Source organism: Pipistrellus hanaki (genome assembly GCF_964339955.1).
Source record: "Pipistrellus hanaki genome assembly, chromosome: 3".
Taxonomy (NCBI): domain Eukaryota; kingdom Metazoa; phylum Chordata; class Mammalia; order Chiroptera; family Vespertilionidae; genus Pipistrellus; species Pipistrellus hanaki.
In genome coordinates, this window is record NC_140505.1 from 150,731,500 (window position 1) to 150,749,025 (window position 17,526).

At 35.9% G+C, this 17,526-nt stretch overlaps 1 protein-coding gene across 5 annotated transcripts in view; it reads right to left on the reverse strand.

Moving 5' to 3' along the window:
- CNTN1 (contactin 1) overlaps window positions 1–17,526 on the reverse strand; it is a 269,971-nt gene that overhangs the window by 94,515 nt on the left and 157,930 nt on the right. For all 5 annotated transcript variants that reach the window (XR_014794409.1, XM_084876636.1, XM_084876637.1 and 2 more), the window contains 8 exons: window positions 16,555–16,761; window positions 12,453–12,552; window positions 12,118–12,299; window positions 8,989–9,113; window positions 8,212–8,329; window positions 7,112–7,262; window positions 2,541–2,668; window positions 1,901–2,076 (listed from right to left, as the gene is read on the reverse strand). Coding sequence is in view for 4 of the 5 variants with exons in the window: in XM_084876636.1 (XP_084732762.1) it covers window positions 1,901–2,076; window positions 2,541–2,668; window positions 7,112–7,262; window positions 8,212–8,329; window positions 8,989–9,113; window positions 12,118–12,299; window positions 12,453–12,552; window positions 16,555–16,761 (1,187 nt within the window). In the remaining variant the exon portion in view is untranslated. The remainder of the gene's footprint in view (window positions 1–1,900; window positions 2,077–2,540; window positions 2,669–7,111; window positions 7,263–8,211; window positions 8,330–8,988; window positions 9,114–12,117; window positions 12,300–12,452; window positions 12,553–16,554; window positions 16,762–17,526) is intronic.

Genomic DNA, 17,526 nt, shown 5'->3' on the forward strand with positions numbered 1-17,526 from the left:
GGAATTGAGCCCGCAACCCTGGCATGTGCCCTTGACTGGAATCAAACCGGGAACCCCTCAGTACACAGGCCAATGCTCTATCCACTGAGCCAAACCAGCTAGGGCACAGTTGTCATTTTTTAAAGTGTTAGTTCAGAACCAAAGACAATCAGTGAATTTACTATAGGCTTAGAGTTACAGCTAAACCTATTTGATAAAAAAGAAGAAAAAAAAAAGGAATTGCATTTGAGATACAAAAAAGCATTAACATGATGATGCATCAACAGTTATTCTATAAATCTATTTAATGATATTTAAGAATAAATTCCTCCATCTAGTTAAAATAACTCTGAATCTGACTCAAAGCTTAGTTTGGCTTTTTAAAATGGACAGTTCTAGAATTTTTTAAAAGAGCTAGACTATCTGAAAGCATAATATTATATATATATATATATATATATATATATATATATATATATATATATTTATGCCAATTTTCAGATATCATAGGACTGTAAAAATCTTAAACATTTTATAACTCAGAACTAATCTAAACTCAAATTTTATTAATCCTATATAATAAAAGGCTAATATACAAATCAACTGAATGGCCAAACAACTGGTTGCTATGACATGCACTGACCACGAGGGGCCAAATGCTCAACAGAGGCGCTGCCCCCTGGTGGTCAGTGCATTCCCACAGTGGGAGCACCACTCATCCAGAAGCCCTGAGCAGGGCACCCTGCTGGTGAGCACAGTGATAGTGGCAGGAGCCTCTCTTGCCTCCATGGTAGTCGGACATCCCCTCAAGGGGTCCTGGAAAGGGTGTAGGCCAGACTAAGGGAACCTCCACCCACCACAAGTGCACGAATTTTGTGCACTGGGCCTCTAGTATATTTATAATGACTTCTAAAGTTAAAGTTAAAGTTAAAGTTTTATTAACTAACCACATATTCAACACAGATCCTTCTAGAGAACAAACTGGTAGGAGCAGTGCTCAATTTGTTTCTTACATGCATTGTAAACTAGACAGCCCTATCAATGCTCCAGCTATGCCTCCAACAAGCTATTACTCTCATATTACCTCCCAGTCTTGTACCTCTATCTTCTTTCTTTTTGTTGTTGTTAATCCTTACTAAAGGATATTTTTTCATTGTTTTTTTTTTTTTTTTTTTTTTTGAGAGAGAGAAAGAGTTAAAGGGACGGGGAGAGACAGAGAGAGAGAAAAAAACATGGATGTGAGAGAGAGACACATTGATTGTTTGCTTCCCATAGACCCCCAAGTGAAGCTGGGGATTGAACTGCAAATGAGGTACATGCCCTTGACTGGAGTTGAATCTGGGTCCCTTCAGTTTATGGGCTGATGCTCTACCCATTGAGCCAAACCAGCAAAGGCCTATGTTCTTTATATTTATACATCCCTGTGCTTAATTGAAGGACTTGTATCATGCATGCTTTCCTATTCTTAAACTGAAACAGCCATTTAACCCTTTTCTAATCGCATGAATTTGTTCTCCAAACCTCTCCTCAAAGAATAAAATAAATAAAATAATCATTTTAATAAAGGAAAAGTTTAGGCTCTTACCTCATTTAAAGTTAATGTGAAGGCACTAAAACCCAGAGTAAAAATATACTAAGGCGTACTACATCAATATAAAAACTTGTATAATAATCCAGGGGAAATGGACCTACAGCACAAAGAATAGTTATTGATTAATATTTCTACCAAAATCCTCAGGGCTAGCCATTTTTCCGAAAGGGGCAGGAGTGCTCTTATGAACATAAGGAGACCCATCAAAAGCTTTTTTTTTTTTTTTTTTGCCTGTTTGTCTGTCTCATGTAAATGATTATAGTAACAGAGCTGTAGTGCAGACCCACGGAGTCACTGGGATGTTAATGTGATGAAATGTAAAACACATACCATATAATTCCGCTGGTAATGAATGTTCTCTTTGTTGAAATCAATCACGTAGCCATTGAAGGACCAAACGAATGTGAGATCCAGGGCAGGATCAAAGGAAGCAGCACACTGCATGGTGGCATTTTCTCCAACGGTGATATCAGCGTTAGTTGGGGACAGTATAATCCGAGTGGGATCTGGACATGTAAAATAAAGGAGCAAAGCACAATTCAAGAAAATAGTACCTGCTACATAAGGTTAGGGAGAGGTGGGGGAGATAGATCAACCGAAGGACTTGTATGCATGCATACAAGCAAACCAATGGACACAAAACACTGGGGGGTGAAGGCATGTCGGGATGGTGGGGAGGGGGAAATGGTAAGATATGTACACATATGATACCTTAAGAAAAAGAAGAAGAAAAAAGAGAATGAAAATCAATATATTTTGATTGCTCTGTGCAAAGGAATATGATGTTTTCAAAATCAAATGCCAGGAACAATGTCATTAAGAGATTTGGCCAGAGGCTTTTCAAATGGAAACTTAGCAGTACATGAACTGTCTTAGAAGCTTAGTGCTGACCCACATCTTATAAGTACATTAGAAATGCATCACTGTCAAACTAAAAAAAACCCACAACTATAATTAAATGCTTCTTTACCTGTAATAACAAGAGTCCCAGTGCTATTAGCCTTCCCTCTATCATTTTCTGCAAAGCATGTATAGATGCCACCATCATTCCTTGTAATGTTATTGATTTCCAAGCTGCCATCTTCCCAAATGAGTGTTCTATTAAAATGAAAACAAGGAATTCATAAAATTAATTTTATGAAATACTTTATTTTTGTCTTAGATTATAGACACTCGTATCATTAGTTTAGTACATTTTACACAAATTAGTTGACAGTGAGATTTTTATTTTATTTAAAAAACAGTTTTTAAATTTATTTATTTGAGAGACAGAAAAGCATTGATTTGTTGTTCCACTTATTTATATATTCATCTGTTTCTTCGTGTCTGTGTCCTGGCAGCCTGAGATTGAACCCTCAACCTTGGTGTACTGGGACATTACTCTAATCAACAGAGGGATGCGGCCCGGGCTGACAGTGAGCCCAGGTCTTGCAGAAATGTGACCTCACGACTTCAATTCAGACTTGGAAGTGAGGACAGACTAACATTTTCATGCTACAGAGAAATACAAATATATTTTATTTTTAGGAACCTAAAAAAAAAGATATTCTAATACCTCCCTTAGTAAACAGCTTCTATAACAGATAAATATTTAGAAAATTAATTATTTAGAATATAAACCTGTATCCTGCTTATCTGCCCCTTCCTTATAAGCTAGAGACCAAAACAACTTATTATATATAACTGTACTATAACGTTTATATATAATGTATATTTATCATATAATGCCTTGCACTTTGATTTAATATCGACTCGTCTGCCACCGGATATTTACCTTCTTTAAATGTAAAATTTCCAAAAACTTAATTTATCTCTGAAGCTTTGCAAAACACATGCCAACAATCCTTCATATATTCTATTTTAAGGGCCAAACTTGATAAAGGAATAATACTATATATCTACCTTGCTAATAACAACCTCTGATAAGATTTTTCACCAATAATATATTTCAGAATTTTCTTTCCTTTCTTTAACTATCCAGTGCCAACTTAATTTCGGGAAGGAGTATGTGCTTTCTGCTTCGTGAAGAAGAAACGTAAACAAAATAATATAAACCTAAGAGTAATTGCTTGAGACTGTGGAAGCTTTGACCACATGCCTCTAAGTTCTCCAACTATAAGGAGTGTAATTGACCCACTGCCCTAGATGCCACACTCAGAAGCTATCAGTGTGTTTGAGCCATGCTCACACTTTCCACAGGCAGCTCTCAGTCAAGGACTGAGCCCGGGAGGGATTTTAAGGCAGGCCAGTTCCAGGAAGATACCAAACTCCTGTGGCAGGCATTTTTAGCTGGACAACTCTCCAGTGGCCTTCCCATACTCCCCTCAGTCTACACTGAAGCCCAGGTCATTTGTACCCAGATTTCCTTCCTTCCTCGACTCCTTCATCTGGAGTAAGATCTGCATCTGGTCATCTACCTGCTGTCCTCTCGGTTTTCTTTCCTCTTCATTGCCATTAATAAATCTCTCGTGATTAATCCCTTGTTGGTATCTGCTTTCCATCGTTCCATGTGATCACAGTACCAACAGTATCATGCCACACTTGTTTCTCACTAGGCTCTAGTAAATCCTTAGCCAATTTCCACTCCACTTCCATTGAATTATTTTGCAAGCAAGTAAATAAAAGTTATAGTTAGGTTGCAATGAAAACAACGGCGACAGTTATTATTTTTAGAATCATGCTGGTAGTGTTAGTATTCTCAAGTATATTAGCTCTCAATTGATTGTTACATCTTTACAAGTATACTTCCTGCATCAGTGATTTCACTATACCTTCAGGCAGTTCTTCCATGGCACTAAAATTAATTTTTAATAAGAATATGTAGGGAACTTGAATTTTTGTAATAATGGTCTTTATTCTTTTTTTAAAATATGTATTTATTTCAGTGAAAGGGAGGGAGAAGGAGAAAGAGAGATAGAAACATCAATGATGAGAGAGAATCATCCATTAACTGCCTCCCACACGCCCCCTACTTGGGATCAAGCTTACAACTGGACATGTACTCTGACCTGGAATCAAACCATGACCTCCTGGTTTTATTGGTTGATATTCTCACTGATCCACACTGGCCAACAAGATGGTCTTTATTCTTAAATCAATGTAGATCTTATTCTTATTTTCAGGTAATATGATATAGACAAGTAGTCAGACAAGCTAGGAACTATCTGGTCTTTAATAAATTACTCACTAACCATCGCAAAAAATTAGAATAAACTCAATCTTATTTAGTAATAAAGTATACCGACTCTGGAACAGAATAGAATTTTGGAGATATTTTTCAACATTGGCTCAGATAAAGATCACTTTACAGCTAACAGCCATCTATCAGATATAAATGGACAATTACAAATAATTTCTGTAGGCAAATATATATGATCATAGCCCAAAATAAAATCACACAACTGAGAACTTAGTTATAATTTATCAAGACTTATGTCTCCTCTCTATTGATTGCAAATACTGTGTAAATCATTTTACAAGCCACTAACCAGGAAGATAAATTAATTTGTAATGTAGAACCACTTTTTATAACTATATTAATCAGAATAAAATTGTTGTTACGCTTAATGAGTTATTCAGTTACTCACTGTCTATTTTTCAACAGAAATATTTATTTCTCTAAAATAATTTATTACTTTAACTTTTCTTTATACATACTATTTTATTACTTTCAAACTTATATTTATATCAAATACTATATTGGTTATAAAGTGATAATTGATTAAAGTAGTGAACAAAATTGGATTCATAGATCCTTTTCTTAAAAAATAATACAATTTGATTCAAAGACCTTAAAGAAATTATGATAGGACTAAAATAGTAAAATTTTAGGAAGTAGAATTTTATTTTCTTTGAACGTGTTGATATTTAAGAAAAACACATCCATGAAACATGGTTCAGGGAAATCCTTGGCTGGAGAGGCCTATGATATTGGTGCTGACTAGAACTGAAGCCAAGGTCTTTACATTAAAAACTGTTTCCGCAGCAAATTGAACAAATTGATTTTTCCTTTAACATTAATTCTTCCAGTGTCATTTCATTAAATTCTTAATAACTCTCAGACGTATTAACTATAAAAGTTAACATGTTCAGGGAAGCAAGTGCTATCCCTACACTGTCCTTTCTTCCCACCCCACCCCTGTTCCCTACACAGCTACTCTGGTGATCATCCTAACACGGGGACTATGTTTGCATACAATCGTTCATATCACTGTGACACATGTTTAAGTTTTCCAGTTTGGAGATTATCCATGTATTTTCAAAAGTTCACTTTAACCTTTCAAGGCTTTAGATGCCTCAACAAAGAGATGATAATGTATTTCTTATTGCTTTATTGGATTATTGTTTATCTTATAAACTTGGCCAGAATACTCTTTTAAAAGGCAAAATACGTTTTTCCTTCTTTATTCAAGCCTTTAGTCAGATTTCCATTACTGGTCGATGAAGCCCAAGCCCCTTAGCACAGAAACATTGTTATTGATGATCTGGCTTACTATATCTCATCTCTTAAAACTGTTCTCTATTTTCTTCTAAAGACAAGCCATACAGATTTTAGTTCCTGCATTCCTTACACATCCTATACTCTCTGAATCAGGGCCTTTGCACATATTGATATTACTCTCACTGCCTGGAATATTTCCTGATTCCCCAACTTCACATCTCACTGCTCTTATTTCTCATCCTGTCTCCTCCCCAGTCTAGTTCTCACTATAACCGTAGCTGCTTCTTAGAACCTTACAGAAAGCATTCAGTGTGACTTTTATATAAATAATCTATGCAAGTCACATGCTTTCTGTGTTACCCCAAAGCCACCAAGACATTGATAGATAATCTATTTGTTAGGAAGAGGAGGAGTTCTGTTCACTTAAGAAGATGGGAAGAGCCAAAACCGGTTTGGCTCAGTGGATAGAGCATCAGCCTGCGGACTGAAAAGGTCCCGGGTTCGATTCCGGTCAAGGGCATGTACCTTGGTTGTGGGCACATCCCCAGTGGGGGGTGTGCAGGAGGCAGCTGATGGATGTGTTTCTCATCGATGTTTCTAGCTCTCTATCTCTCTCCCTTCCTCTCTGTAAAAAAATCAATAAAATATATTTAAAAAAAAAAAGATGGGAAGAGGTGATTAGTAGTTTGAAGTCCTCTTTGCATTTTCTTACTGAAACAGTTAGTAGGCTAATGGCATAAACTTAAATAAAATGTGAATGGATATAGATGCCCTTCTGAGGAGAAAAAGAAGTTAAAGAGATCCTATTTTATATCTATTGTTCATTTTTTTTGTGTCCTTGGGCAATTTACCAAGAATCTGAGTTTCAGCATTCTACATTCCCTTATAAATTAATTATAGAGGCCTAAAAATTAAATCCTGATTATAATAGACACTGACAGTATTGGGTAAGAACTTCATTCATCTTAGAACTGGAATATCTTCTGCAAAGAGAAGTTGGAACAAACAACATTTTCATTATTAATGTGAAAACAAATCCTCTGTAAAACGAATTTTCTCTAATGGTGAATTCTAGTTCGATTCCTAGTTTCTGAACTAACCTGCTGCCATTGACAAGCCACTCTGTTCCTTTACTCCACGAAAATTTTGGTTTTGGTGCAGCTTTGGGTTTGCATTCGATGATAACCCTTCCGCCTTTAGCAGCCAGGATCTTCTTCTTCATAGGATTCATTTCAAAAGTTGGAGCCAAAGCTAAAAGAAAGTAAAGTATTATTTTTCTCTTTTGTTAAAAAAAACTTCTGCTATCCATCTTCTATTTCGTTTTGATTACTAATCAACAGAAAAGATTAATTTCATCAAATATTATTAGCTATGACCAATACACATTTTGTACTAAATACTAATACCTTTTTCTTTTACTTAATAATTTTATGGAGGTATATTTAACGTATCATAAAATTCACCAATTTTAAATATATAATTCTTGGTGACTACTGTATTATTATAAGATTTAGTTACAATCAAACACTATATATGTTTATTTGAGGATAACATATAATTCAATTGTTTTGACTGAATTGCACAAGAGAAGTTAAGTAAAAGACTGGAGGAAATTGAGCACCTTCATTAATGATGACTTATGGTCATAATCAATACTCTCAACCACACTGTAAATGAACTGTCCCTAGTTTACTAAGGAGAGAAGTGATAGCTATTAAAATTTCATCATTTGCTAAAGGTGTCACAGGCAGCAAGTACCAGCAAGGAATCACATTAGAATCTAGTTCCTTGTGATTTGCACATATGCTTTTTTCACTAAGCAATATGACTCCTTTTTCATTGAACAAACATGTATTGAACACCAACTGAGTGCAGGTACTAGTGATGGTAAAATAAACAGAGAGAGCCCTGACTTCTGAGTAATAATGAATCCAATTAAGGTCATGACTCTCTTGTAGTTAATCTATACCTCCATGTACAGAAAAATAATTATGAAAACAAGATAAAGGTTACTCCATTGAAGGCATGCTCTAAGAAAAAAATAATAAATATTCTAGTCCAAACCACATTGTAAGTATTTTTAACTTAATAATGCCAGAATATAACATGAAATCTAGTATGTTCTGCAGACACCCTCTGGTCATTTTTTAATGTATCACTTTCTTGCTGAATGTTAACAGGAACCAGAAATGATACCGACCTAAGATCTTCAACTCCGCGTTCGCATAAATGGCCCCGTATGTGTTTTCAGCAATGCACTGGTACATGCCAGCATGATCAAATGACACGTCATACAGTCTCAGTTCTCCCTTATGATACTGAAGAGAACACAAAGGAAAAAAATAACATTTCCTCAATAAACTTCCACAGAAACGCTTTCATTTAGGTGTGGGCTTTGGTGTCTTCTTATTTAAGTACATTCTTCTGCCCCTCTATGAACCAAACCAAGGGGAGTGGGATGTTTATGGGGGAACTCCAACCCACTTACCACACTCAGTGGCTCCTATTTTACTCCTCCTACCGAGCTGAGAGCCCACCTTTTTCCCGCCCAGCCCAGCCGGGAGGCCACAGTGGGAAGGTGGAGAAGGTGACTCTGCTACTCCTTGTTCCCAGGGCTAACAATAGGACTTTGCTCTTACCTCTGTTCCTGTGGGCCAGGAAAACAGTGGCAAGAAAAAAGAGGACAATATCATGGAGGGGAGATAGATGAGTAAAAAGAGGGGTGAAAGTGGAACAAAGGGAAACATAAGGAGAGAAAGAGAAGGTAGACATAAGATTGCAGAAAGTTGTTGAAGCTGAAAGAAGATAATTTATGTTCACTTTCTTGCTTGTTTTTTTTAATGAAACTTTTAAAAATTATTATTAAAGGTCCCATGTCTCCTTACTCTATTGACTCTCCTGATATATTTATCCCAAGACCAAAGAAGCGTTACCTAAAAATGGACCCAAGAACCACAAAGTATTTGCACATACATACCACATGTCCATTTTTCAGCCATCGGATGGTAGGAATGGGCTTCCCCGTGGCTATACAAGGCCAATAGAGGTTACTGCCTATATCCACCTCTGTGTCGTTGATATGCTCTACCCATTCAGGAAATGCTAAAAAATAAATAAAATGAAATAAAATAAAATAAAGAACAGTGTAAATGTCAAATGTAATTCTCAACATTCATCATAATCTTCAGTATAAATAATGCCTTTAGTTGACCTTCATTACATCAGCTCTGTGTGTGTCATAAAATCAATGTGAGAGACATTGAAAGTGAATTTCCATAGGTCTGCAGGTAAATTTTAACCTATGTTATTATAGCAGAAGTTAACTATAATTCAATTTATTATTATTTTTCTTATTTGTGAACCATGTTATATTAGAAAGATAATAGGCGGATAGCAGTAAAGTATTTTATATTTATAACATAAATCTTTCAAAATGACAAAATTTTAAAGAATATGTCTTAATTATGACACTATCTCATCCTTTTTAGGATAAAGAGTCATTTTTTTCCAACTCCTTCAGGTGTATATTATCTTTCTTTTAATGTAACTTTGGCTAGTGTCCACAGTAACTTGACTTGTTCACTAAAATAACCATTACATGTTATAAACTACATACAGTAGCTATAAATGGTTAAATCTATGCTTAAGAGAAATTGATCTCAGCCTTCAACTGATCCAATCTATTGAGAGCTTAAAAATGCTAGGCATTTCCCCCCCCCCCAAAAAATAATATTTCTAGAGAGCAAACAAACATCCTGATAATCTTTTTCAGTATTAGGTTATTTAAGCGAAGTAGTTCAAATAGATATAAGTAAATAAGTTAATATAAAATAAAGGAGTAGATAGGAGAGGACCCTAGTAAAGTATTTTATTTAATTTTCTTTGAAAGTAACTTTAATTATATTCATTTTATGACCAAATCAATAAACATATCTTTTATAAAATACTTAATGTGTATAAATAACAAAGACCTAAAACTTTTTATTTTATTTTATATTTTCACCCAAAGGTTTGTTTTCATTGATTTTGAGGGAGGGAGAGAGAGAGAAAGAGAGAAAGAGACATCAATATTGGTTGCCTCTTATATGCACCTGGACAGGGGATTGAACATGTAGCCTTTTAGTATACAGGATGATTCTCCAACCAACTGAGCCACCCGGCCAGGACGAGACATAAGACATTTTTATGGTCTCACTGAACTCCATCAACATTATGTCTATATATGTATACATATATTTTTATAGCACATATAATATAATTTAGTATGCTTTTTGCTTATAATTATGTTTTACCTATAACATATGGAGATTACTTTTAAATAAATATTCATAAAACGGTATATGAACTGATAGAGATTTTATTCTGTATATAATCTTAGTAATAGATAAAACAGAAATATCAGCACCATTCCTGCCTTAGCCTCACACAGGTGACACAGAGATGTCATATTAAAAATGAGAAGAATAAATAATTGAATCAGCTTGTTGCATCCTATATAAGATTTAATTATGCAATCCTCTGCTTGTTTGATTAGACCAAAAGATAAAACTTTGCAAGCCTCATTAGTTCAGAGAAATAGCAATTTCCTTTAATATCTGCTCTGTCACCTTGATTCTTCTAAGAATTTACATATTAGATAGCTAAGAACTCTACCCTGTTGATAACTTGAAGGGTAGATTTCTTAACATGTTGAATTAAGACCTAGAAACCAGACAGAGTGGCATCTATATATTTTTTAAAATGTAAGAGTTCTAAGCAGAATTTTTCTCCCCTCAGGAAGCCACCCATGTATATTTGAAATGTATCAAATGAATTTTGCTGGGATATTAAATATACAAGTTTGGAAGGCAGTGAAAATGTCTGGGTCAGAGTTTTGTGACTGAAATTAAAAAATAAAAATAAAAATAAAAATAAAAATAAAAAAGAGGTTCAAAGACCAAATCCCCAGGGCTCCAATGTTGGAAGGGCATGGAGTGAGGAGGAGGAGAGTGGTGCCGGAGGATAGTAACAAAGCGTGGGTTCCGGAGCAGACACCCAGAAAGCGTATCATGGAAGAGGGAGGGATCGACTATGGCAACTGCTGTTGTTCCATCAGGAAAGATACAGCTGAGGATTGGCCATCAGCTTTGGCAAACAATGGATGTCATGGCGATCATAAAAGCAAAGGTTTCAGTCAAGAGGTAGAGATAAAAATCAAATCAGAATGTATTTAAGAGAGGAGGGGAAAAAGGAGGCAGCATTTTTAGAGTATACACAATTCTGCCACAATTTTTATAACTTTCCTTTGGGGGAGACAAGAAGAAAAAAAAAATAATGGAGCAGTAGCCAGAGATAACATGAAGAATTTAAAGAAGAAACAAGAGCCACTAGTGGAATAATCTAGTAAAGAGAAAACAGTACTATGCTATAAGGAGAAGGGACGGCTGGGACAATAACCTTAAATAAGTAAGAAGGGTACAATCTGTACACAAATGGAGATATAGGCCTCAGAGAGCAACTGAATTTATAATAAGAGATATGGGTAAAGATGCAGGTATTGGGTAGATGTGGATGGGAGAATGTAGAAGTTCTAATTGAATTACTTTCATTTTCTCTATAAGATAGGAGGCCAACTTACAGGTTTGAAGGAAGTAATGAAGTAATGAACATTTATCTAAAAGAGTAGGCAAGTAAGTGGACCTGGGAAATGTAGTATAATTGTCCGGGAACACTAAGATTCACTTAAAGTTAGTGATACATCATTTACAATGAATTAACCAACATGGGAGCATTTATCTCAAGTCAAATTCAAGTTCCTGGTTCCAGGCACTGAGAGGCAGGGAGCTTGATTTTCCAGGGTTAGCCTCTGCAAAGCTAGTAAGACAAAGTAGAGAGATGAGTGAGCTGAGAGGGTTCACAGGAAAGTGATACTGATGGATCACAGATATATACTAGTATACTGTATAACCCATATGCGCCACTTAATTAGACAGAACACATATTTCATGATTTTGCATCATGTAATATACTTCACTGTCATTAAATTATTAATCACTGTGTGCTACTAGTTTTTCAAGTAGTATGAAAATGGCTGTACATTTATAAAAAATTAAAACAAAATATCTACCTTGAACATAAATTCTTGCCTGGTGTCTGTCCTTCCCTTTAATGTTCTCAGCCTCACATTCATAAGTGCCTTCGTCTTCGAGCTGGATGTTGAAGATCTTCAGGACGGCCCCTGAGGTGCTGATCTCGGCAGTGCTGGGCATGGGCTCCAGGACCTTTCGCCACCGGATGTCAGGAACAGGGCTTTAAATAGGAGATGAAAGAGCTAAGAGTCCACAATGCTTAGGAGGCAATCTTATATTTATATTGATAGCTAAACATTGACATTATTTATTTCCAAAAAAGCACAAAATTAATGTATTTATATATACGTTAATGAAAAATGTACATACTTACTTGCCCAGGGCAAAACATTCCAAAGTCACATTTTGGCCCATCAAAGCATATATGTCCTTGAACTGAACTACAATATCAGCAGGATATGGTTTTGTTGTGCCTAATATTAAGAAAAAGAAAAACATCAGTGAATTAAAAACAAAATACTGGTTTTTTTTGTGTGTGTGTTTTTTTAACACTGTACTTTTTTATGGTATTAGAATTTATTCAATATAGATGGCTTTTCTCTACACAGGTTTTGAAAAATATCTGATCAGTCACAATGTGTAGATTTATTTTTATGCATATTATGTATATAGTATTAAGCTTGTCAAGCATTTTCTATCACATTGGCGCCTCTGACAGCTGTGTAAATCAACTCACTAAAAAAATTTCAAGAATTCTTTAGGGCACATCAAATATACATGTCAAACATTGTTCTGGGTGCTACATGGGTCTTAGGAAGAAAAGGAAAGAAGAAAGAAAACAAGGGAGAAGGGAAAAGGAAGAAAGGAAAGAAGGAGAGGGAAAGGGAGAAATAAGTGTCCATGGAGAATAAGGCAAAGGGGAAGTAGTTGAAAAGAGGGAAGATAAAAGAGAAAGAAGGAAAGGAATTGTCTATTCAGACATCACTGTGCTCATAAATGCAGGTACATTGACCGATTTATGTAACACATCAGTCCTAAAAGATGGACTGTTCCTTTGTTGGGGAAGAAATTGGCTCAGAAAGGTGAAGTACATTATTTAGGATCACATGTGAGAATGTACTTTATACCAAATGATACTAAGGAGACAAGGAAATACACAATCACCTGAAATATAAGCCAAAATGGAAATAAATAATCTAAAAAAAAAGTAGCAGCCAAGAAAGATAATTGGACGTGGGTAGGGGAATTTATTTCAGGTAAGGAAGGCATTTGAACTGGACTAGTGCAGGTTGAGGAAATAGCATATTATGACAAAGCTCCAGATGTGTGCAGGGGATTAAAAAAAGAAAAGATCTAGCAATTCAAATTATGTTAAAGTAGATGTAGTTAAAGATGATCTTGAACACCAATCTAGAAGGTTTTTAACTGTGATATTAAATCTTTTGAAATTACCAACAGGTTTGGTACAAGAATTATTATAAATCTTACCTTTGGTTTAGGGAGAAGACCTTTTTGGTAGTTTTTAAGGATGGAGAAGAGAAATATAGGATAGAGTTAGAGATCTAAGGAAGATTGTTTCATAAATTTATAAAGAAAAAAGATGAGAGTCTGACCTAGAACACTCACAGAGGGAAGAGAAATGGAAGAAGAGATCTCAATGGTGTGTTAGAGGGAGAATCCAGAGGGCTACTCTTGGATCAATGTTTTCTCAAGATGTAGATTAAATATCTAACTTATCAGAATCACCTGGGATGTTCGTTGAACTTGCAGATTCTTGGGACACTTCCCAGGCCTGCTGAATCAGCATCTTGGGGTTCCACATTTCCCTCAAAGGTCCCAAGTGCTTACTAACTGAAAACCACTAAACTCACTGTCCTGAAGATGAGGGGAGGAAAGGAGTTGATTAAAAATGCTACCCTAAAAAAATGCTACCCTGAGATAGTAGAAATATAATGAGATTGCTAAAATTAGGGATAAGAACACCAGAAGAGATTTAGACGTAAGATAACAGGTGTGTTTGAAACATTGTGAGCTGAATATCCTTGAGCACCTTCTCTGTGAAGAATCCAGGCAGCAGATAAAATTAAAGACTCTAAACACAGGGAAAAATTTTTTGAAATGTGTATTGGGAGCCACCTGCCTCAGGTGACTGTGGAAATGTGTAAATGGGTGAGAATATCTAGAAAAGATTAGAGAGAAATATAAGAAAGAGGAAGATCTGCATAGAATTTGTCTGGGAGGCAAGTGGGAGACGAAGAGTGGAAAGAGGAAGGACGAAGGAAAATTGGGCAAAGAAGGGATAGTTCCAGAGAGGCTGAAGAAACCAATAGTGTCACAGAATTAGACTGAAAACTTCCTTTGGATAAGTAAATAGAAAGTTGTTTGGGTTACTGAAGATTGTTGGCACTGAAAACAAAAGAAGACAGAGAAAGAAAGGAATGGAGGGGAGTTGGAAGATTTAGAAAAGAAAGGAAGTAAGTAATGAAGTCCCTAATAAATCAAATGTGAGGTGAATCAGAACATTTGGAGGAATTAGGTTAAACAGGAGGAGAAACACTTCTATAAGTTAAAAAGTAAAAAATAAAAAATTAAAAAAATCAATAGAAACACTGAATTTCTGGGAAAGAATAAGGAAAAAAACGGTTAAAAAAATAAAGTTTTTTATTTCATGGCTCTTTTTAACTCTGTGAAGTAGTGAGTGAGAGTGTCAGTAATCTCACAGGGTGATCTGACTATCAATTCCCAATGGCCACGTCATGATGGGCAGTCAGGCCTTAGGCCTATCCCTTCTTTAGTGAGAGGTTTTTAAGCAAACCTTGTCCATTGTTCCTGTGCACCTAGGCTAATATACCTTTGTGAGATGTCGGAAGACATACCTCTTTTAGATTTAACCACCCTTAAGAAAGAAACGTTATCTTTTTATTCTGTAATCCAACCTCTGCCTTGCTTCCTCCCACTTTCATATAATCTTCTTTATGTCCCCTCCTTAATCTCACATGCATAAAAGAAACTTCAAAACTGTTATTTTTTCTGGAACATTTGAGATCTTGTTTCCCAGCATATATCATCAGTTTGGTTCAGATAAACTCGTACAAAAATTCTCTACAGGTTTGGACATTTCTTATGTCAAGACTACTGAGATTAGGGAGAGAAAAAGAGCCAGAAAGTCAAGAGATATTTACTGAATCCCAACCAATGTGAAGTAAGCAAATATGTTGTGATCTGACTTTCTGAAGAGATGGTGCATTAAAAAAAGGAAAGCAATGCCGAAAATGGTTTGGCTCAGTGGATAAAGAGTCAGTCTGCGGACTGAAGGGCCCTAGGTTCGATTCCGGTCAAGGGCATGTACCTTGGTTGCGGGCACATCCCCAGTGGAGTGTGTGCAAGAGGCAGCCGATGGATGTTTCTCTCTCATCAATGTTTCTAACTCTCTATCCCTCTTTCTTCCTCTCTGTAAAAAATCAATAAAAATATATTTTTTTAAAAAGGAAGGCAGTTTAATAGGAGCCTGGGAAAAGGACAGTCAATTACATCAGTGTTTACAGCATATGTAAAAAGTACTACTACATATGCTAATTACTTACATCAGAAAGGCAATTTATATACCAATATGCTTCATGTAAATAGTTCCTTGAAAATATCAAATTAATCCAACTGCCTTTTTCTTCTCATTCTGTAATAATACAGTTTATAATCTAATTATTTATTCTCCTTTATAAACTTACTAATAAGTGTGAATGACCATGAAAACAAGCAGATATCAGTGATTCCCTTGGAATTAATATTCTGATATTTGGCTAATAAATCAATACTTTATATTCCTGAACTAGATGAAGTCAGTCCGAACTCTGCCATCTTAGGTTACTTTCATGATGCTCATCACCTCTACTGAAAAAGCTAAGGAAGGACCAATACTCTTAAAGTGAGCATCCTTTGTTTGCCCTGACTGAGCAGCCAGTGCATCTCCCAACTGGATATTTCTTTTCATTACACTAGGTATTCCAGAAGCAGACAACCTTGCAAAAACAGAATCTATATTTTATATATATATATATATATATATATATATATATATATATATATATATAAAAGACTAAGTGACTGGCCAGTAGCTATGATGCACAATGACCACCAGGGGGCAGATGCTCAATGCAGGAACTGCTGAGCAACAGCAACTTTGCAGAATGCCCTCTTGCACTCTAGGACCCGTTGGGGGATGTTGGATTGCTGGTTTCAGCCTGATTCCTGCAGGTCAGGCTGAGAGACCCACCTGCTGGAGGAAACCCACTCACTCCGTAGATGCCCCTTTGAGCCCCAGGTGCGGCTGGCTGGAAAGGGACTTTGGGAGGTCGGCTCCAGGGCATGTCCGGCCCCTCTTGCCCAGTCCCGTCCCACCCGCCACCTTCTAATTAATTTTCTTTCAATGTGCACAAATTCGTGCACCAGGCCTCTAGTATAACAAATAAAATACTTACGTTCAGGTAGTGGAATGAGTGGGATAAATTTGCTGAATACACTCTTTGTAATAGAAGGACTGGATACAAAGCAGGAATAATTGCCTTTGTCTGATGCCTCAACATTCGCAATGTAGAGATTGCCATTTGTCTGAGATACAAATCTTCGTTTATCCATTGTGATAAACACAGGAAATTCATTTAGAAGCCAGCGGTAGCTAAGATCATCTAGAAAAAAATATATTGTCTAATAAGTATTAAAGTTTTCTCCAAAAGCAAAGACTTCATTATCTAGTAATAACCTAGAACATAATCTAATCTAGGCTATTATAGAGCAGATGTTGGAAGGAAGACAAGACAGTGCAAATTTTCTCAAAGCTACTATAGTGAGTGAATATAAGCATATTGCTAAGCAATTATATCTCTCTTTCTCAATTATTTTATGGACTACTAATATTCTTCCAATGCATTGATGGACTAAATGAAACTCAGAGATATTAAATGTCTTGCTTAGAATTTCATGACTATTAAGTAGAACTGGATTTTTTTTAATCAAAGTCTGATTATTCAAAGCTCATGACCCACTTCCCTCCCTGCGTTTTAAAATAAAATCAATATTATTAACCATACTGTAGCTTTATGTCTTTTTTGTTTTTGTGCTCCTATTGTAAATTATAGATTTAGAAATGAGTTTATATAACCTGTTCTGGTCACACTAAAAAGTAAAAATCACAGAAACAGAGAAATGCATGCTACTGGTTTTGTTAAATATTAGGAAGCATACCATATGGTACCTCAGGAAATTCCTTTGGCTAAACCTACTGACTGGCGTGACCAAAAGTTGAATTTCTTCATGAATTTGCTCCTTTTCATGCAGTTTTATCTTCCTATCTCCCCCTCCTACTCTGAGGGAAGATTCCCCGGGTGTCATGCCCAGCAGGAATGCACAATAGGGAACTATGGGCATTTCATACTTCTCAGTCACAAAATGCT